The 21,674-nt window shown below is 48.9% G+C and overlaps 1 protein-coding gene across 2 annotated transcripts in view; it reads left to right on the forward strand.

Moving 5' to 3' along the window:
- The window catches only part of LOC144136707 (uncharacterized), a 48,667-nt gene that overhangs the window by 6,425 nt on the left and 20,568 nt on the right, over window positions 1-21,674 (forward strand). The window contains exon 1 of one of the 2 annotated variants that reach the window (XM_077669248.1): window positions 16,319-16,700. The exons of the other annotated variant lie outside the window; for it this stretch is intronic. Within the exon in view, the coding sequence (XP_077525374.1) occupies window positions 16,643-16,700 (58 nt within the window). The 5' untranslated portion in view covers window positions 16,319-16,642. Of the gene's footprint in view, window positions 1-16,318; window positions 16,701-21,674 lie in introns of those variants that run through there. 2 annotated transcript variants of the gene reach the window in all.

Here is a 21,674-nt window from a genome sequence, read left to right on the forward strand (position 1 = left end):
CGTTCCGTGTCTGTGTTTACGTGCGCCACGCGCCGCGTGTGAACCTCTCGGCTGTTCTTCGCGCGCCGACAACGGCGAGATATACGTGTTCCTGAATGTATTTGTTTATCGGCGTGCGCTCAATTTTGGCGGGTGTGAATTCCGTGGTATAGCCCATCTGCAGACAATGAAACGAAGGAATGATGGCTAGAGCTGTACCGTATACCGTGCCCCATTACCCTGCATGGTCACAGTGGACGGCATAGATAAAGAGAGTGAGCTCACAACCCTCGAGAGTGAGCTCAACAATCGAGAGTGAGCTCACAACCCTGACCCATATGCGGTATGTCCGTAACGTTCTGGTCCCCTATAGGCAAGCTTCATCGGGCAGAGGCAGCAGGGTGAAGGAGGCAGTATTCGCTTACTGCATACTCCAGACTGCGTCCCTCATGCAACCGTCGTTGCTGTAAAGTCAAGGTTCGGGGCTGGGCGTCTTTATTTGTAGAGCAGAAGAAAGCGTCAGTATCGAAACGCGCGCAAACAAAAGGGCAGACAACATTCGCAGGAATTTGTGTTGTTTATGTCTTTGGGAGGGCCTGCTTTTGCGCCGTTTTACGACACTGCTGGCCGGTAATGCGTAGTTTCTCGGGAAAAGTGTTTGTCGTTATACTGGTAGTCAAAAAGGGTCCATGTAGCCGAGCGTCAGGAAGGGGAGGGGGGCACACGCACTGGCGCCACCCATGGGCCCAGGTATATAGCGTAGAACGTTAGAACAATGTTACAAAATTGCTGTGTTGTTGGCGGTTGCGTTATATGTTGCATTGGAACGCTACATAATGTAAAAAGAGATACAAATAACGTTGTGTGTTATATCGAACAAGTTAGTTTTAACATAAAAAAATGAAGAATGTTATAGTATTGTTAAAAAATAACAAAAAAGTTGTATGTCGTATAATAAACATTACAGAAATTTTCTCACTGTTCTTACAGTAAATATGTTTTTCAAGTAGTACGTACTCGCAACTAAATGGCTTCATTTTGCCTGCCACAGATTTCATGCACATGCCAATTATTTTGTTGGACAGCTTTGATTATTACTCATTCGCCACTATCACCCCGTTTGGAGGTGAGTGTATGCCCTTCGTTATCGGATAAAACCCGATTTTTCCAGAATCTTACAACGGAACATATTTCTTAAGGACCCTCTTGAGGGTGTTTGTTTTCCAGTCCATGAAGCTGAAGACACCGCAAATTATTTTTGAATGTGTTCTTATTCCAGAGGGGTGCCTTTGTCAATCGGAGATATTAAACTTCTTCGAACCTTCGTTTCCATGAGTCGGATGAATTTGAGCGTAAGTTCAAGAAGGGCGATATCAAAGCGAGAGGCCGAAACATGGCTACTGACCAGACGTCCTATAGGAGGCGCTACCCTCGATATCCACAACCTGATCCAAGAACCCACAGCGCGTTTAAAATGGACGCTGTAATGCTGAAAGTTTTCGCACTGTACAAAATAAAGGCAGGCCGGTATTGCGCAGACGCGGAAGTGCTCCGTGGGAAATTGGTAATGAACACGACGAAATATTTGTTATAGATTAGGAAAAAAAAAATTTCATTGGCAAGAATTTTTTTGTCGAATCCACGATTTTTATGTTGCTTATGAAATAGCCTAAATACGGCATTTTATGTCTAGCAGAAAAACGAGCCCAAAGACGCCCGAACTGCGCATTTCTTTTTTTCTGAATAACCCGATTTGCACCCAAATTTGAGCTCGAAAAATATTGCCCGGTTTTTCCCCCCTGAGTGCCGGAATAAATAGAGGTAGAAAATGGAGGGCTCTGTATTAGTCGCATGCTGTAGAGCTCAAGTGTCGCAAAGTTTGCAAAGCGTTGATTAAGTTGTGAAGCTTCGCAACTGGCGGGTTGCTGTGCTATTCTCGAAAATGTTATATTTATGTTGCTTAAATGTTTAGTTTTTAGGCAAAGTTATTCAAGCGTTTATTTGTAACATAACAGAATCATTAGATCGAATTAGCATTTGACCAAAACAAATACTAACGTTGTCGTAATGTTTCCGTGCTACCTGGGAGGGGAGGGTGATGTCATGACGTGGCCACCCATTGCACATGGCCCTTGTGCAAAACAGTGCGGAGGTTCCCGGGAAAGGCGTGTTTGTGTCATCTCGCGCCCGTGCAGCCGAGCGCGACCGATGGTAGAGGGGGGCAGAAACCCCGCACGGGCATCCCACGCAATTATGCATCTCTTTCTGCGTAATCATTATCGCATGCCAGCTAACCCTAATTTTCCGCACTACCCGTTGTGTAATTGCCACTCAGTTCTTTTTGTTTTTCGCTTTGTTCACATGGACGGCCTACGGACTTACGACATTGCCATGTGTAGACTGCGCGTGACGAACGGCGTATTTTTCTTAGACAAATATCTATAAAGAATTACGAAGTACCAAGCACGCATGCCCAGTCTACCTTCTTGCTACCCGGGGGTAGTGAAGCGCAAAACGGGCTAACCAAACCAAACCACTACAAACTAAGGATATTATTTGTTCACAAAATAATGTCCTGGTTATTTTACACCCTCGACGTATGGGATATACCAGAAAGTTGAAACCAACCATACCACTGTTCAACCTCCGACAGTGAAACTTTCTTTTTATTTCGCCGTTTCTGCTGCACCTTTTTTGTTTCATTTGCCCAATAGCAGAACTCATTCGGAGGATTGCGAATTCAGAACCCTACCTGCAACACAAGCTCACCAACAGGCACGTGAGCGCATGGCAGATTTAGTGCTTTTATGATTATTAAAAGAGCGACCTCTCCAGTGACTGCGGAAGTGGCGAGCTTGGTCTGATGCTCTTATCGTCGCCATTTCGCACGCCCTTATCGAGAGCCGGCAAGCCGAACAATGCTCGTGGGTCGTGTGCGTCTTCCGCTTCTATAAGGTCATTTGCGGGATAGTTGTGTCTGGCTGCGAGCCAGCGGCGCGCGTACGCGCGTTCATAGTTGCATGACAGCTTTTATTTTTTCTTCTCCTTTCGTTCAAATCGGAGGCTATATCGAAGTATTTCCGTAAAAAAAAAAAAAGAAATGACGCGAGGAACGGCCGACGCCGCTAAAAACGGCTTTACTGGGGAAAAGAAATCGTGACTGTAGTGGCGGCACCATGCGTGAGTGCTCGCACGCTGATCTCAACGGTTTCACGTTTCTCGGAAGCTTTCTTTGAGACATGGTTGTCATTAGGGAGACGCTTTTCTCGTTGATATCCGGACAGAGAATATATTTAGACATCTCGCCTCTGGCTATAGTGGAGCTAGATTTAATGCATGCCCTATCAAAAACTACAACAGAGTTTTCTGTCGTACGACAGAGAATTGTGTCGTGTCGTCGCGACAGAAATATCGCTTGTACGCTGTTGTACGACAAAACTTTTTGTTGTGGCGGCATAATGCTTTTTGAGTTACAACAAACTTTTCTGTTGTTACGACTAACTCATATGTTACTACAAACTTTTCTTTTGTCACTAGCTTCTGTTGTCACAACAAAAGCGTTTTCTGTCGCAAAGGGTACATTATACTGTATTGGGGACTTTCACATTTCAGCCGCTCAACACTCAGGACAACGTATACATTCGTGGGCAGGCTAGAATGTTTTAATGCCTTGTTTGAGTAACGCGAATCTCCCGTCTCGGGGCGCGTTGCTCGTGGCGGTGGTAAGCCCTTTCCATCAAATTCCTGGCCACGTACCTACTGCGCACGCGCCCGCCCATCCCGTCAGCAAGAACGATTGCAGCAACAAAACAGCATCATGTTTCTTGTGCTCACGCGTACTAACTTATAGAAGAAAACCTGGAGCCCAGCATAAAGAAATATATTTTTGTCGTTTTGCAAAATCTTCGTTTTTATGCTTTCTTGAATTTTGAGCAATGTTTCCTTATCCGTAAAATATATACGAGTGAGTGTCGTGTTGTTGCATAGATAAAATTGCGTGGAATTAATCGCAAACTAGTTATGATTGTGCTTTATTATTTTCTAAGCTAAACGCTTCCAAAGCCATAAGACAAACTAAATGTGCGCCTGTTCACAAGTTTTTAAGGAGGAGGATAAATTTGTTAAATTATAAAAAATAACTGCGTGAGCTATACTGTAATTGGACATATGCTCTTCAGGCACGTCGTTGCAAGACTTTTGTAGTTGTTCATATCCAAAGCTGGCAAGAACAGCAACTTGTGTAAAAGAGGGCCTCTGTAGAGGATCTGTATCTATGCAACGCGAGCAGCATTATGCAGCATGTTTTTTTGCTTATGCTGCCTATTCATGCTGTGCAGTATATCTTGTCCAAATATTATAAACATATAAAATCGGCTCACTTATTAGTTACTATCCAAATTTTTTGTAGTTTTGTGCTTTCTTGAAGCTTCCGCGATAGTATCTCCTTACAGGTAAAATATATATGTTGATGAATTTTGAATTAGTTAATAGATGGGTTTGTGTATAATGTAGCGCTAAACGTTTGCGGTTGTCGCTTATTCATTCTTTTAAATAAAAAGCCCCAACGTCAGTAAACTAACCTGTCCATAAGCTAAGTTCGCACAATTTTTTGAAAAAAATAATAAAGTTCATAAATCGTCAAAAATAACAGCGCGCGCTCGGTAGTCATAAATTTTCTGTGTAATATTTTTTTTTTCGCGATAAACGGGGGTTATCTCTCCTAAAGCTCATGAAGGGTCTCTAATCTCTAAAAGTGTTAGCTTAAGAGAGGTAGCTTAAGTTAGCTTTAATCATAGGGGAATTAGCTGCTCCGAAATAAAACCGCCAGGGTGACCGCGCCTGAAAGAGCAGACGTGTGTAATCGGGGCTCGCCTGTCTGTGACCTTTCTTCACGACGTAGGCCGCCGCGGTGGCTCAGTGGTTATGGCGCTCGGCTGCTGTCCCGAAAGACGCGGGTTCGATCCCGGCCGCGGCGGTTGAATTTCGATGGAGGCGAAATTTTAGAGGCCCGTGTACTGTGCGTTGCCAGTACACGTTAAAGAACCCCAGGTGGTCGAAATTTTGCGGAGCCCTCCACTACGGCGTCCCTCACAGCTTGAGTCGCTTTGGGACGTTAAACCTTCACAAATCAAATCAGAGTCACAAATCAAATTCTTCACGACGTGATACACCAGTGTTCGCCTTGTTCCATTCACTCGAGCGCAAAACTAATTTTATCATTTGCGCTCTGACGCTGGCGCAGCCAGCATGCTAACAATGGCTGCTCTTTTATTTATCGCTTTAGAAACGGCGCCGAACGCGTGCAAACCAGTATAGCGAAGCGCGTCTTCGTAGAACCCACCTGTCCGCAGCTGAGGCTGTCGGCGTCTAATTAGATATGCCGGAGCAGAAAGGGGGGGGGGGGGGATGCAGCGTGGCTGGCACGAGACACGCTCCTGCAGACTGGCCGCAGCTTGCGCGTCGTATACGGACGGATCTCCGGTCTGTCCCGGCGTGACAGCTCCCACACGGCACTCCTGCGCCACGCAGTCGGCGTCAGCCACGTGGAGGGTGCCAGCCGCCGAGCGCGGACGCTGCCTCCTCACGTTCTCGAAGCCGCGGTGTCGACACCCGGCTTGACGTCAACCGCCCGGCTGCAGTGCGGGGCCCGCGGCTGCACCCTGCCAACGGGCTTCTGGGAGGGCGCGCAATTTATAGATCCGATAAAGAAGCGCGGGAAGAAAGAGTATGCATAGCGATCCGGTTGCTATAGATGGGGATGTCTTTCCACAGGCTTGGTTGAGGTCTCATGCAAGCTTATCTCTTCACTCGGGCACCATTGAGAAAACCCCCTCTCACGAGTCAGAAGCCGAAAACGAAGGAGGTTCCAGAAAAGAAGAAAAAGCCAGGAAAGGAATTAAGTTTAAACTACGTATAAGCAGAACAATCGAAGCAATATTAAGCCAGTAGTTCCGGTGAAGAGGGCCGCTATTCCGAGCCAGATTTTTTTGTTTCTTTTTTGTAGTTCTTTTTGGCGCGTTGGTTGTTCTGACGGAAAGGTGACTGCTGACACTGGCAAGTATGAGCAGACGTTGATTTGGTTACTACTAGTTTAGGTCACCACGGCGTGTTAAATAGGGTAAACGAGCTGGGCTCTTCCGGAACAAAGTTGCTGCGTACCACGTTTCTTAAATATTCGCTGTGAAGCGTTACGCTAAAGATAGAAAGCGGTGGCTCACGACTATATATGGCGTTGGAGTGACCATGTAATACGTGCCCACCGCGTTGCAGCGACGTCGAGCTGCGCATATATGGTCTTTGCCTGGGACTGAGGGTAGGTGCAATTGATACCTTTCAGGCTCTCTTAGAAGATGACGCATGCGGTTCACTTTAGTGGCATTGAAAGCAGCCCGACCTCGCCTGTGTGTTTTGTTGAAGCCCTTTGGCAAGCAGCTGCCGCGAGAAATATTTAAATATCAAGGAGCTCGGTTTTGTCTAGTTTAAGCGTATATCGTTGATGCTTACTTCGCTCCCTGCCGTTTGGATATTCGGCTACAGCTGTGCACGCAATGCTGGGCGTTTTAAGCACATACAGAAAGCGAGTAACAATGCGAGATTTAAAGGGCCCCTGACTGCCATCTGGCTGAAAATGTTGCGTCTCGCAAATTTCTTTCATTAAACAGCGGATTTGCACCCGTCGCAATCGAGCGACTCCGCTACTCTACGCTCTGCTGTGCTCTTTCCGGGGCGTTTTCTTTCAATGCCCGGGCGACAAGTCCTGCCGGGAGAGAAAGGGAAGGTGAGATGTTCCTTTCTCTTCCAATATGAAGGCATAGAGTACGTCACATGCCTACGTCATAGCACCGCCTTGCCAGGCATCCTGCCTTGCTTTTTGTTTCGAGGCGTATTTACGGCAGCGCTGCCACGCGCCTGTATCCTCGAGACAGAAAGCATCTTGCATGAAACCGAACTTTCGGAATCAGAGGGGGAGGGGGGAAGCTCAGCTAAGTTCTGAGGAGCTTCGCGCCAGCTGTAGCCAATGGGAGGAGGCCGTCGCGCCAGCTGCCGCCGAGTGGAGAGAGGGTGCGAAGATGAAGAGCGAGAAAGGCGGTTGCGTGCGCACGCAGGTGCCAGAAAGGAGGGGGCGAAGAATGAACCCATGTTTTCGCACGTCCACACGGTTTAACTAAGTTGAAACCCTGCCACTTTTTTACTTATTGTTGATAAAGAGTTCTCCCGGAAGTGCCCTCGAGCGACGTGATAGAGCAATATCGAATCTGCAAGACGTCAAGCATCCTACAACTATCGTCATCGACATATTTCTCTCTTAAGATTCCGGGGGATGATCAACTTAGACTTTGTCGGGAGATGGGGGCGAGCGGGCTTTGAGTTAAGTTTTCGGGGCAGGTGTCGCTCCTTTATTTTGCGGAGACGTTTATACAACGGCCCGATTTGCTCAACAGCCTTGTTTATTCGAAATGCCCTTGCCTGTTGTGGGGCTGTCTAAACTTTGATTACCCGCGCCGCGAACGGTGAAAGTGGTATCTTAGAAGAGTGACATTGTCCTGGCCAATGGTCGGCTTCATAAAGCTGCCCTTTCTATTCGGTTCTATTCATTAGAACCATTCGCCGCGCCCTATTTACCTTGCAACACGGTGTGCTGATACTTTCGACTCAGAGGGCGTAGCGGTGCCCCCCCCCCCCTTACAAAAATTTATTTAGACAGTCTATAGACTGTCCATTGACTTCTGTCTATAAAGTCTATAGACTCTCTATAGACAAACCCTAAAGAATAGTCTATAGGCAATATATAGATTTATGGCCATACACTTTTAGTAGACATTTGTCTATAGACAGTCTATAGACTATGAAAAGACATAAAGCTATATCTATAGGAAGGCAATAGAGTCAATCCGAAGTCTGTAGACTATCTATAGACCATTTTTATAAGGGCCGGGCGGTGACGAAGGGTGACAAGGAATAGTATCGGAGTAGGTTCTTGATATTACTCCGGCCCGAAGTGGAGCACAAACACAGCAGCATCCGCGCCACCGTTTTCGCACCGGATTCGCGACTCTTCGCTCGTCCCGCCGTCGTCGCCGGAATACTGTGCAGTAGCTGCGGATGTCGCGGAGCTGACAAATTGGCCTCGAGGTCTCCCCGGTGGTGCCGCACCGGCACTTCCGATCGGACGCGCTTCCCCGCGGCCCGGTTGCAGCAAGCGCGTCCGGTGCATGCCTCTGCCGCCGCCGGTGCCACGAGCCGCGCCGGCTAAACTTAGCAGTCCTCGGCGCCGAAGAGCAGCAGCAGCAGCGCAGTGCCGTCGCCGCGGAGAAGAGAAATGTCCGGGCCTTGGCACGCAGTTTGGCTCTGCAATAATGTCACGAGTCCTGCGCCGGCCTTCGGTTTCACCCCCTTGACGAATGACTGGGCCGCCCCAGTCACCCGACGGGCCGTACCCACTCTTGCTTGGCTTTCTTCATTTTTCATTCTCGCACGTGGCAGCTGTGATGAGTCGTTAGAACGGCGGCGCTTTTTATCGTTTACTCCTCATTGCGCGAAAGCAAAAACGTGGCGTTTACGCTGAGTGCACTGCTAAGTGACTGTATACTGAGTACTGTTTCTGCCAAAACTATAACATGGAAACGGGATTTGCTTCTCAGCCATATAGTGTAGCCCTTACGCCAACCCTAACGACCAAAGGGTCTCGATCGGTGAGGCTTCTTCTTGCATTATACACAGATTAGAGCTTTTGGGGCGGCGTATGTGTTGCGCTACAGGGCTACGAAACAAAACCCGTTGTCTGCAAAGACCGAACATGCTCTGTCTTGATAATGTGCAGTACTGGGGAGGCGGTGTCTGCGATACAAAGGGCTCAATCCACGTACCTGTTCTTTCAGCGACCTCGGCCTCGCCTTTGTACTAGGTGCACTTGCAGTGCGAATGCCACCCTTGTGCTGGGCGGCTTTAATCGCACTGACGAATCCCGAGAGGGTCAATAGATAGATTTAGCATAGCGGAGACGTACGAGCATAATAGATGTATACCGGTTTACTGGGCGCCTCCTTAGCGCGCTATATGGGAAAGGCTGGTCAGATATGGGGCCACTGCGCATGCGCAGCTGCAGCGTCCGGTAAACGTCTCGGCTAATAGATCTTCGCTGTGCTAAATCTCTCTAGGCCTGATCCCCCACTGCGGCGTCTCACGCAGCCCCATTTGGAGAGGGACGAGGAGAGGCGGACGTCCAAAGGCCCTCTGTAGGTTCGACATCTGATTGGCTATGTTGGCTCTGGTTCCACAGCGTTGCAGGACTTTCGTCAGTCCCGTGGGCTGTGCTCCAAAGAAATCCGGCCGTGAAGCGAAGTGTACGGGGGCAAATATTGACCTGGGAGCGAAGTCAAGGTGTAGCGTGGAAAACACCGTCGGATTCACTTGCCGTTATTACTATTTTTTTTTAAAGTTTGGCGAATGCATGTTTTCTCCAGCGGCAGTGAATAACTGGCGTTGTCGCGAAATACGTAAATTCGTATGTTTGCGCTGCGCAGCATTTGCGAGCGTTCACGTCCGCGTGTTACCAGCGAACTCACGTATGCATGATGGCCCAATTCCCGACTTCTCCAGTTCTGATTTCCCATACACGAAAAGGCAAGTACCAAATGCGAAAACTTGTTTTCGCGCGAACCTCTCGGTTCTTCCCGTGCCTCGCGATCGCAAATAGTTTAGTTTATTTTGACAACCTCTAACTTTTTAGGTAAGCGCTATACGACACCTTTGCCGAATGTTGCTTGTTACAGCGGCGAAATGCCAGCAGTTTTTTTTCTTTGTTTGTTCGTTTCTCGCAGTGTAATAAAGAGCGGTAAAGCGCGATATTTACTCTGTGGTGTGATGTATAGTGGATCGAAGTGACCCTAGGTGCTTCGCGAAAGAACAATTCCTCGTCGCGTCAACACCGGAGATTGTGAACTCGCAACAATGGGCATCCATTGGCCGCTGCTTTCGCGCCGAAAGAATATATGTGCCGCAACCCTGCAGCATTACGCTCCCTTCGTTCTTCTTCCGAGACCTCGTTCACTATACCTCTGCATAGCGGTTTGTTCTAGTCGAGCGCCTTCAAAGCGCTTTCCCCGGTGGAGAACCGGCGCGGGCCATTGTCAGTCTCGCCAGCCGGCCTGGCACCACGCGGCAACTGACTCGACCAGACCGCCCTCGGCCCTGAGATTCCAGACGTCTGACTCAAGTCTCGGGGGTCGATCCGTTGCGTCACCGCATGCGCGACCTCGTTCGTGTCTCGAGTTGTTTTTGTTTTGTTTTCCTTTATTTCGTCTTCGTCTCTGCTTTAGTGCTTATTTGCCGGTGGTCTCGCCCACGCCGTAACGGCAAACGAGCGAGCGAGCTAGCGCAAGGTCTGCTGACTGCTGTTTACATTCGTGCACCGTTCCTGCACATTCTCCCTTATCTTCCCGTTCCGGCCCATCTACGCATCAAAACTTGGGAGCTTATAAGCTAGGCTTTCAACGAATGTCTGGAGGGGAAATGGGTATGCGGTCCATAGGAACCGCCATACACAAACAAAAAAGAAAAATACTGCGTTTGGTTTATGTGTAAAAGCGTTTATGTAGGCTATCAAGCGGGTATTAGCCTTTATTTTATTCAGCCGGCGCGAGCCAAGTAATCATTGTCGACTTTTTTTTTTTTACAGTTTAAACTCGCATGACACTCGCATGGTTTCCAAGTTGTAAGGTGCGAGTTTTCCGCAATGCTCGGCGCCACCGCAGACGACGTGCGCTTGATAGTAAACGTTGCGGTTAATGTTAAAACCCTACTCTTTGGGTCTGGTCGTTTAGTAACTGTCGTCGTTGTCATCATCATCATCATGATCATCCCCTTTCCTTGGTGAAATGACTCCAAGCCTGCGCGATGTACCTTATCGAAACCACATTACCGGTTTGCTACAGATGTCCGATGTAGGGTGCTAGCGTACGCAGATATATCGCTGACTATAGCACAGTCGGGCTGGGAGTTGTGCATGCGCATTGGGATACATTGAGCGCTATCAGATTTTTTATATGCCGTGCGAAAGCTTCCGTAACGCTCGTATTGGGAGAGAGAGGTTGCGGCCTCTCGCGCTTGCTGCGCGAGATAGCAGCCGCGCGTCCTTGAGCCCATCGCAGAAAAGGCCGATAGACGGCGCCACCAAGCGCGAAAGTATATAAAGACGGAACCCCGTGGATCCAATGAGGCGCTCGTGCTGCAGGGTATGGAATTTTATTCCTTTTACAAAGGTGTTTTTAAAAGAGTATACCACTCTTTTTGTACTTCGCTTAACACTGTACAACTTTGCAGTTGTGCGCTTTCTCGTGTGGCTGAGGATGCAGTAAGCTTGCAAAACAACTTTAACTATGTATTTCTGGATTGAGAAATTTACTCGACATATATGTGACGGCCTCCAAGGCCATTCGTTTGATTTGCGCAAGCAGAGTGGCCGTTCTTGTGAAACAATATCAGGTTCCGAAGCGATATTTCGGTTTTTGCGGCTGGTTATATCGGACGTGCCGGAAGCAAGATTTTAAGACTTATTTTTCCAACTTTCTGCCGATCGAGAGGCTGGTGGACATCAGGGCAAACCGATACCACGAACGCGATGTGAGCAAATTAGTGGGCCGATAAGCAGTACGCAACCAGTGCCATGCTTTCGAAAAATCACATCCGGTTCCACAGTTGGAAGCAAGATTAATAGTTAAAATTACTGGAGTAGTCGCCGATTGTGATACCATTGGGATCCTGTTTACCATACAATTGACGCATACTCTCTCTTGGAAGAGGCGGAGAGAATTAACGCCAAGGAGAATCTGTAAGACCTTGACAGAAACTTAGTTAGGTCCGCTTGTAGTCCCCTCCCACCTAGAAAAAAAATGGTTCAACGCGAAAAAAAAAATTATTTATATTACCGGCTGTTTTCTGGACCCCGTTCTGTGGAAAGTTGTTGAGAGTCTTTGAAAGTATATCGTATTGTGAAACGCTACTTCTCTGCTATTTAAAAGGAAAGCCCACAAAATAATTGTCACGTGACACACTGCGAGAGCACACAGTCTTTTTCCTGGCGACTGCCCATTATTAACTGACTAAACTGCGTCGGTTTAATCTACGTTGAAAGTTCAATTTTAGTTCTTACTGTTTTAAGTGACTGGCCGAAATTAGGCACGTACGCCGCGTAAACGCGCTTAAGCTTTTCACTCATTTCTGTAGCAAGTATTCACTTTTTTTTGTAGAAAAGGCGCACTGTATAGTGCAATATTTTTTGCCACTGTTAGCGATCAAATCGGACTGGCATAGTTATTCAACCAAATCATATTAATCCTTGAAATATTTGGCTCGTATTGTTCCTTCGGGTAATACACGACTATATAATAATAATAATAATAATAATAATAATAATAATAATAATAATAATAATAATAATAATAATAATAATAATAATAATAGGTTTTTGGGGAAAGGAAATGGCGCAGTATCTGTGTCATATATCGTTGGACACCTGAACCGCGCCGTAAGGGAAGGGATAAAGGGGGAGTGAAAGAAGAATGGAACAAGGAGTTGCCGTAGCGGAGGGCTCCGGAATAATTTCGACCACCTGGTGATCTTTAACGTGCACTGACATCGCACAGCACACGGGCGCCTTAGCGTTTTTCCTCCATAAAAACGCAGCCGCCGCGGTCGGGTTCAAACCCGGGAACTCCGGATCAGTAACACGACTATATACGATTACGGAATGGGGACATATACGTTGAAGGCCTTGGTCGCTCAGATCCGTTGCACGCCTTCACACTAGCGGCGAGTTATCGACAACACCTGACCTATGCAGCAAGTCAAAGATCCCTTGCGAGTCGGGAGGCAAGCTGTTTACTCCCAAGATGCCCGCAAGGCTGTCGATTTCCTTCTCTCGTTAGGTCGGAGCGTCGCACCTTTATCGGCACCCGAGGACACTTTGCGACATTTTCCATGCCTCCAAAAGAAACAAGCGTCAGGAATGCGGCTTAGGACGCTCAGCATGCACTGTCATCACTGTGGAGGCGCAGCGTGGAAAGTGTATAAGTAGAACGGGTGCAGCTAACGCGTGCATGCAAATGAGTTTTATGACAACACGTGCTAACAACCATCTTAGATTCCGCGTCTGGGTCTCGACGTCAAATTTCATGCATAAGTTATCTGCATGCAAATGATGGCTGTCCAAATGATTCGTGGGTACGCACCGTCGGAAGTCGAGACTACTTTCATTTGATTTTGATGGTGGAGGAAATTGATGTGTGAGAAACGAATCCGGGCTGTAGAAGTTGCAGCGAGAGAAAGAGCTGACGTTTGCGGAACTAGAGAGTAGGTAACAACTTTGTTGGTTCATGAAGGAACCGAGTAAGGGGAGGAGGTTCGAAAAGAGGAAGCAGGACGGCAATGCATGGGCCCTCAGGCCGCTATAGATGGCCGGGCACTGTTGTGCCTCGGCGACCCCTCGGGCCCAGCCCACTGTCAGAAGCTGCATCTCCGGCAGCGAGCTGCTCAGAGCAGCCTCCCATCGCTCCTGATGTCCTGACCCTTGCCACGGGGCCTTGGGTTTGTTTGGGCAGTTCAGAGTGGCAGCGAGGAGAAGTTTCACCGCGGGTTATAATTGATAGAAGGGAAGGGGTCGTTTCCAGAAAAGGGATGTAGCGCCGAAAAGGACAACACATAGCAAGCGAGACGGGACAGGCGCAAAGGGGTCGTGACTGTCGCCGCTTTAAGCCTGCGCCAGAAAGCCTGGTCACCTTTTGGAACAGATTTATGCGGTGGAGGGTAGATTAGGCAGGAATTTCTACAAAACATGGTGAAAGACTGAGAAATCCGCTTTCGGTTTGGTTTTGGCCAAGTGTGTTGCGTGATTTCTGCTAGTTGCAGATTTTGACTCGCTGGGTGACATCACATTTTATGGACGTCCCAGGCGTTTGCAGTGCAAGCAAAAAAAAAAAAAAGTCGTTGTGCAGGACTGACTGGCTGATTGAACTGTCAGTTGCACCATCCGCATCGAATTTCCTTAACTGGCTCCGCTCTGTGGTTCACGTTGGTTTATCTTCGTGGGGAAACAGGTTGGCGCCAAACTGCTACCTGACGGCGTATGAAAGGGCCGACCAAGACATCGAAGGTGACTCTGCGAAGAGATTTCTTGTTTTTCTCGAACGCTTTGGACGCCTAAAGGTTACACAATAACTGAGGAAGAAGTTTCGTCATTCGTATCCTCTCGCTCATCACTTGCACGTAATTCTTTTGCTGGCGTAGTGCCCATGGAACTCATCCTCCTTCAAACAGGGGGTTCTCTTTGTTCCTTCTGGCGGGGTATACGGTGCACGTGAGCATGCACATGCGGCATCGCAGCCGGTATAATGGCCAACCGTTCCGCGATGCGATTCACCCTCATCTTCGAGCGGGCGCGTGCCAACGGGTCCGGTGGCCGCGACCGCAGCCTCCCTAATTGGCCCGAGTCCCGTCGGTCACGCCGAGCGTGACGGAGCCGCCGGAGCGTTATCTCCTCTGCCGGTTCCTCTTCCGCGCTGCACATGCGCGCAACGAGCGGATTTGTTTGTCGGCGACGGCGTCGCGCGATCATTAGGCCGCGCGCCCGCGCCGTCACGCTTTTATAATTACGTGCAGCAGTGACCGAACGGGTACGGTTAGAAGAGCCAGCCCGTTGTGACACACGACGTGATGCACTCAAGTGTGGTGGGGAAAACCCCTTTGACGTTGGCAATGCGTCGTTCAGCGGATGGCTATGGCAGGGAGGTTTCACGAAATATCAATCGACTTCATAATTGTTATGTATACGCACTCCGTCGCAAGTACTCTAGCATGTGCGCGATATAGGTCAATGGATCTCTCAATAGCGAAGGGGGCAATGAGGAGTCAGGTGGCTTCTGCAGTGCTCAACAATGTCCTTTGCGCCTATACATCCCAAAGATATGATCGAGCCATGGCCTGCTGAATTCCTTGACCGTTAGGTGAGTCTTGGTTGCGCAGCTAGACTTGTGCGACGCCTCTTCATCAGGAGCCGTGCATACTACTCCTACCTGTATTCTGCCGTTGTTCAAACCGGCAGAGAGAAAAACAGAGCAAAATGGGGTGCATATGCAACCCTGCAAGGCATATCCTAACGCTTCTCAACGCGTCGAGTAGGCGACAGCACCGACCGGAAAACGGAATAGACCTCCATGTGGGCCACGAGCCATAAACTCGAGCTGCTGGTCCCTGAGACCACAGCGGGGACGAGAAACACCGGTGCGTACACGGGGCGGCAAACACGAGAAAGGCCTCGCGGTATCCCCCTCTTCAGTCTAGAGCTAAAGACCAGCCGTACGCCTTGATACCGCTTGTGTCATCGAGCTGTTCCGCTTGCCGCGGATGTGCAGCGGCAGGGCGTAAGAGGGGCGGACGGGAGGGGGATGCGCTGATGCATCGGCTAGCTCGTGCTACGACGCCGGCCGAGGATGATGCGGCGCAAGCCGGGCCCCGATCTAGTGTACACACTGGAGAACGGGGGGTGGATGTGCACAGTTTGTTCGTCTTCGAACGACGTCGGCGGAGCGCTGTGCCGAGCTGCCCCGACCGCGCCGCCCCGCTTTGAGCTTGTCCAGGAGGCCGCGGGGCTGTGCTGCGTTTGGGGACCACGCGCCGAGAAGAGAAGCCTGGCGGCCCGCTGGGCGCCCTATTTTTAGTCTTCTCCTCCTCCTCCTGCTCCTCCGTTCGCTTGATTCTGCTTTTGTTTTAATTACTTTAGTCTGCCTCGTGAGCGTTTATTGCTCGGCTTTTCCCCCAGCCAGCCCCTTTCTCTCCTCCTCTTTCCAGTGTCCTTCTTTCCCTCGACGTTATGTGGCGTGCGCGAACCTCCTGTCGAGGCTGTGGCCCGGCCAGCCGCTGCTCTGCTGACTTTGAGTTCTTCGAGTTCGTTTAGCCTCGGCGGAAGGCCAATATGGCGCCGCCGGAGGCGAGCGGCACCAAAAAGGCTGTTTTCGGGCCTCCGCCCTCCGCTGCTGCCGCTCCAGCGGCGGGGGCACGTGCGCGTCCAAGTTGAAATTGGGGCCTCGGCTTTATTAATGCTGTCCGCCGCCTGTTGACGTTCGCGAGCCTCTTGACATTGACTCCGCGGGTGACGTTGCGCGTGTGCGCTCTTTTTCTTTCTTTCTCTCTCTCTCTTCACTCGAGCTCTCTAGCGTGCTCACGTAGTTCCGTCGCCCTCTCCGGTTGCCCCTCCTCTGCCCTCCCCCCTGCCCCCTCCCGACACCCCCGCCCCCTTCTCGGAGCTGATAGCCTCTACGACTCTTCGTCTCCCAAGTAGCCTTCTGCGCCCTTCCAGTTCCGTTGCCCGAAGGACCTGAAACCCCGCGCTGCCGACCGCGGGCTGTTTTCGCTCGTTTTATTGTTTCCTTTATTTGTCTCGTGCTCCGTGCCTGGGTGTCTTGACGTTTTCGACGTGGTGCCGACGTCGTCGCCGTTCTAGTTCTTGCGTCTCTTGTTTGTCCTTGTCTGTCTTGCACCGTTCGAAAGTCCCGGCTCTTGCTTCTCGTGTGCTTGAGTGTGCGGTGGTTGTGGAGTGAGGAGCGTATCTGGACTTGTGACGGCGTAGCCAAGCGCGCGGCATCTGCTGATTGCCGCGGTAGCGGGTGTCATGGGATGCTGCGCCTCGGCTTTCCACTCGGGCTCCTATCTGACCCGGGAGGGCGGCGGTGAGTTGCTGGCTGCTCTGACCGGGTTGATCCCGCTAGGTGATAGTTTCTGCGCGTTGCAATGTTTTTCTCTTCTGACGAGCGCGGCTTGGCGTTTGCTTTTCGGCTTCTGTCATTTTGTGTGGTCTCGCTTCCTGTTTTTTTTCCTCGTTTTGTTTATTACTTGCTGAAGGGCAATAATGGTTGAATGCTCTTTATTTTTTTTTTGTAGACACACGGTTCGTAGGTTATACTTAGCGCTAGGCGACTCACCAAGGCAGGAAACATGCCTTTTGAGGCGTTTGCTGCCGGTTTCGGCACTTAGCGAAATAATGCAGGCTCGTCTTGGGAGTTGCGTGTCAAACGGTAAGCGCGGACACATGGCACGATGAACATTCCTTATGGGCGAGCTTGCGCACAACCGAGTAGGGTCAGCACTGAGCCACAGTAATGCTTACGCTATTTGAAGAATCCTCTACTTTTCTGGAATTACGTAAGAGGTGCGCCATACCTGCGGCCAAACATTAAACGCTGGAACTGCATAGCCGGCGGTAAGCGTATGCGTGAGTCCGACGTTTTACAGGGCGGTCTTCATCGGATTGAGTTGAGCCACGTCGACGGCACTGGACTGTGTAGCAGGTGCGCCGTAACGCATTACATCTATTGCTTTGTCACCCTCGTCTTGGGAGAGGGGTATAGGGTTGGTGTTTTTGAGATTATAATCCGTTTCATACATAGCAGGCAACGCTGCCAAAGATAGCGCAAACCTGTTCGCGCAAGCTAAGACCACGTCCGAAAAGTAGTTCGCCACATAACCAGAGTGAGTACAGGTGCAACACGGGCGTATTTCGTTTCGACAAATCTCAGGTACCTAATTGGGAACCTCCTGCACTTCATTTACCTCTTACCACATTTTCGTCCTGCGACTGGTCGAGACTTCGAGAAGAATGACATGTGGCGGTATGATACGCGGCTGACAGGGCAAATCGCCCCGACTCCATCCGCGCCTAAAAAGTATTGCGAACTCAGGTAAACTTATAGCCAGAAAGGCCGAACGCTGGGCGCCTCATTGCTTTCACTGTGAACATCAGTGCTAGCTTTTCATGTTTTGCCGGTCCTTGTTTTCGTTGAAACACTGAACTAGACTTCGAGAGAAACGAATGATACCTGGCGCAGTAATATGGTTTCCTGGGCGCACTACTTCCGCAGCATCTGCAGCGTTGCCGGCTATGTATGAAACGGAGTATATATACCTCCTCGCTACATCCAGTTGCAATTAAATGCGGTGTATACAAAGGGTTGCAGCAGTGCATGGTTTCGTTACCGATAGTTTCCTTTCCTCAGCAGTTCGTTTCTGCTGCTGATTGAACATTTCAAACGGGATGTTTAATTTTCTCAAAAAAATCTACTGCGTTCAAGCTTTGCCTATACATTTGCAACAAGAAGGTTGTCCTTGCGTACATACGTGCCCTTTCGAAGCGTTTGTGCAAGGCTGAAGCCATCTATTGCATCCTGTCAAACACTGCTATATCGGATGCAGTGTCCCGGGCAACCTCGAGGTATACTGCACACGTATACTTAACGACTCGCGGCTCTGTGCACTTGGCATCAAGTACTGATATGTTACCGTGGCGTCGAAACAGGCTGTCACAGCTACGTGTCCGCGTTCTTTTTTCTCTCTCTGTTTTGTCAACGTGACCTTTAATGTCCGCGTTCAGAGGAACCATTAGTTATAGCGCGACTTTAGTTTTTCTGTTCTGCGTTCCACATCTGAAACGCACAAGCACTCATATTATGAAATGCTCTTCAAGATTAGGCGAAATTTCTTTATAGTAAAAAAAAAAAGTACTCTAGCTGTGAACTGATAGAAGCAGCGTTTTGATACAAGAGCACAGTTCATTATGGAAAGCGGCCATCAGGTGCTTAATTAGAAAGAAAACAAACATTGACTCCTCGTTCTCAAAATTTGGTGTACCCGCAGCGGAAATTAATGAGAATTTTTTGAAACTATTATGCAGTTTTTTTTTTCGGCGCAGCAATCGGAAGACGGTCATTGCCATCTCCTTTAAACGCTGCAAAAATAATAACGGCGCACTATATATAGCGCGCCATTATATTGCAGCGTTTAAAGTGGACTGTATAGAGGCCTTGAATTATTTCTTGTGTGTGTGTGTGTGTGTGTGTGTGTGTGTGTGTGTGTGTGTGTGTGTGTGTGTGTGTGTGTGTGTGTGTGTGTGTGTGTGTGTGTGTGTGTGTGTGTGTGTGTGTGTGTGTGTGTGTGTGTGTGTGTGTGTGTGTGTGTGTGTGTGTGTGTGTGTGTGTGTGTGTGTGTGTGTGTGTGTGTGTGTGTGTGTGTGTGTGTGTGTGTGTGTGTGTGTGTGTGTGTGTGTGTGTGTGTGTGTGTGTGTGTGTGTGTGTGTGTGTGTGTGTGTGTGTGTGTGTGTGTGTGTGTGTGTGTGTGTGTGTGTGTGTGTGTGTGTGTGTGTGTGTGTGTGTGTGTGTGTGTGTGTGTGTGTGTGTGTGTGTGTGTGTGTGTGTGTGTGTGTGTGTGTGTGTGTGTGTGTGTGTGTGTGTGTGTGTGTGTGTGTGTGTGTGTGTGTGTGTGTGTGTGTGTGTGTGTGTGTGTGTGTGTGTGTGTGTAACAGACTGTTCTTCCTTATAGATAGATGTACCATGTAGAGTTCAAACCGGCTCATTATTTTGTTTAAATGACATTTATAATTGAATATGTATATCCTTGAGAAAACTAGACTCGAATCCGAGCTAAACCTTCAGCTTAAGTAACAAGTGCGCTGTACACAGGTGCATATGCCACTCTTGTTACGAAACGTGCTGGCGTTTGACACACGTCAAACTGTCCTACACATGCTCAATTCGTTTGCGTGTTTTCAAAAATTGGTTTTAGAAAAAATCCTTTTCAAACCTGAGAGCTTGACTGCGGCTTCCGTTCTTCTGTCTCAACGTTTGAGCCATTTTGCCTGGACCTAATATGAAGGCCTAATATGAAGCGGACGGCTGTGCCGTCGCTTGTCCCAGTAAGTAATATTGTAGTTCCTTTTACAGTAGGTGCGCTCGGATGCTCGTGCTTTTTTGTTAGCGGCCGTAGGACGCACACAGCAAGCCGTGCACCGCAATTTCAGACATTAATATACATTCCGTTCGTCTTATATACCCCCACCCCCCCCCCTCCCCGTACTGGTCGACGTCAAGGTGGCACCAGTTTCCCCGACTATATTCGTACCAACATTGTGAGTAACCGTTTGTCGTATACAGCGTTCCGGGTGGTGTCATACGATTAGCTTATACATGTGCAAGCCAATTTGGAGGCTAGCTTACGACAGGGATTCGAACCGACGACATATGCACCTTGCGGTTTAGGTGTCCACCGAGATGGGAGACAGTTACTGCGCCATTTCCCTTCCTCGAAAACCAATTTTCGTATTAAAATTATGACGCAACCGTTCGCCGTACACCGTTGCGGGTGGTGTCATACGATTTAACGTTCCATATAGCATAAGTTTCTTAGTCACGTTGAAGGCGAGCTGGCGACAGCTATTCGAACAGAGTGTCCGAGTGTTTCACTCCGACCTTTGTGGATTCAGTGTCTGATAGATCAGCGTTCGGAGGCGCGTCTTCGTTTCACATCTCAATGCTCAACCTGCGTCGAGGCCGAACGCTCACGATGGCACACTAATGCTTTCGCCTCCATAGCACGTAAGCAGCCGTAAGTGCCCTCTGATTTTTTTCCGCGCGAACGCCAGGAACTTGTCAGCGCAGCTCACTTGCGTAGCTTTTATGACTCGTTCTTTATTAACGCGGCAGCGTTAAGGAGCTTGTGTCGCAGAAAAGCCGGTGTCGTCGGTGTCTTTGGCCGTGAGCGAAAAATGGCGCATCTCTGTGGAGACCTGAACCGCGCCGTAACGGAACGGATTTTAACGCGAGCGTTAAGGATTGATTCATTGTTTGTTCGATTTAGTTATCATTGATTAATTAATTGATCGATCGATTGACCATTTGATCAATTGATTAATTAACCATTGACTGATAGATTAATTAATTGATCGATCAATATATTAGTTAATTGACCGATCGATTGACTGATCGATCGAGCGATAGATTTTTCCTTCCCTTAAGGCGCGATCCGGGTGTCCAGAGAGAAATGTGAGACAGGCGTCATTTCCTTTCCTTAAAGGCAATTGTTCATATAATTTTCCTTCCTTACGGCCCGGTTCGGGTGTCCGCCGAGATATGTGAGACAGGCGTCCTTTCCTTAAACTGTCCAACGGGCCACGCGTCGCGCCAAACGGGCGATGGCGTTCCGTGTACTCTTGGCAACGCTGCGACACGCAGTCGCGTCTCACTCTTAAAGACGAAGCTTAAGCGTCCTCCAATTTTTTTTAAAGTTCATTATACATTTAGTCTGTGCAGGTGGATATTACAGCAATGCTGACATGTGTACGTGCTAGAGCTCAATTAAAATCAACTTAACCTGTCTGATCAACCTTTCATTTTTATTTTAGGGCACGAGCTTATATTGCGAAATCCAAGGCTATCATCATCGAAGGCGACCCCGGTTTTTAAATTTCCGGAATAGGCATTGCGGTTCGAAATATAATAAGTGCCAAAAATACGCTTTTGAAAGCGCGTTGAGGTGAAGTAGAAGTGAATGCGATTTCAGCGATTTTATCACGCGCAGCGACGCCAATTTATAAATGTGCAACGCGGGAAAGCCAACTCTACGAGCTTTCAAAAATTTTTTAGTTCTGCATTTCGAACCACAATGCCGATTTTGCAAATTTATAAACCGGGCTCGGCTTCGATTTTGACGACCTTAAGTTTCGCAATATCTTGCGTTCTAGAAGCAACCAACAAATAAAAAAATTATTAGTTCATTATTATTATTATCATCATCATCAGCCTGATTGCGCCCACTGCAGCACAAAGGCCTCTCCCATGACTCTCCAATTAACCCTGACTTGTGCCAGCTGCGTCCAC

This window comes from Amblyomma americanum, chromosome 6, assembly GCF_052857255.1.
Source record: "Amblyomma americanum isolate KBUSLIRL-KWMA chromosome 6, ASM5285725v1, whole genome shotgun sequence".
Taxonomy (NCBI): domain Eukaryota; kingdom Metazoa; phylum Arthropoda; class Arachnida; order Ixodida; family Ixodidae; genus Amblyomma; species Amblyomma americanum.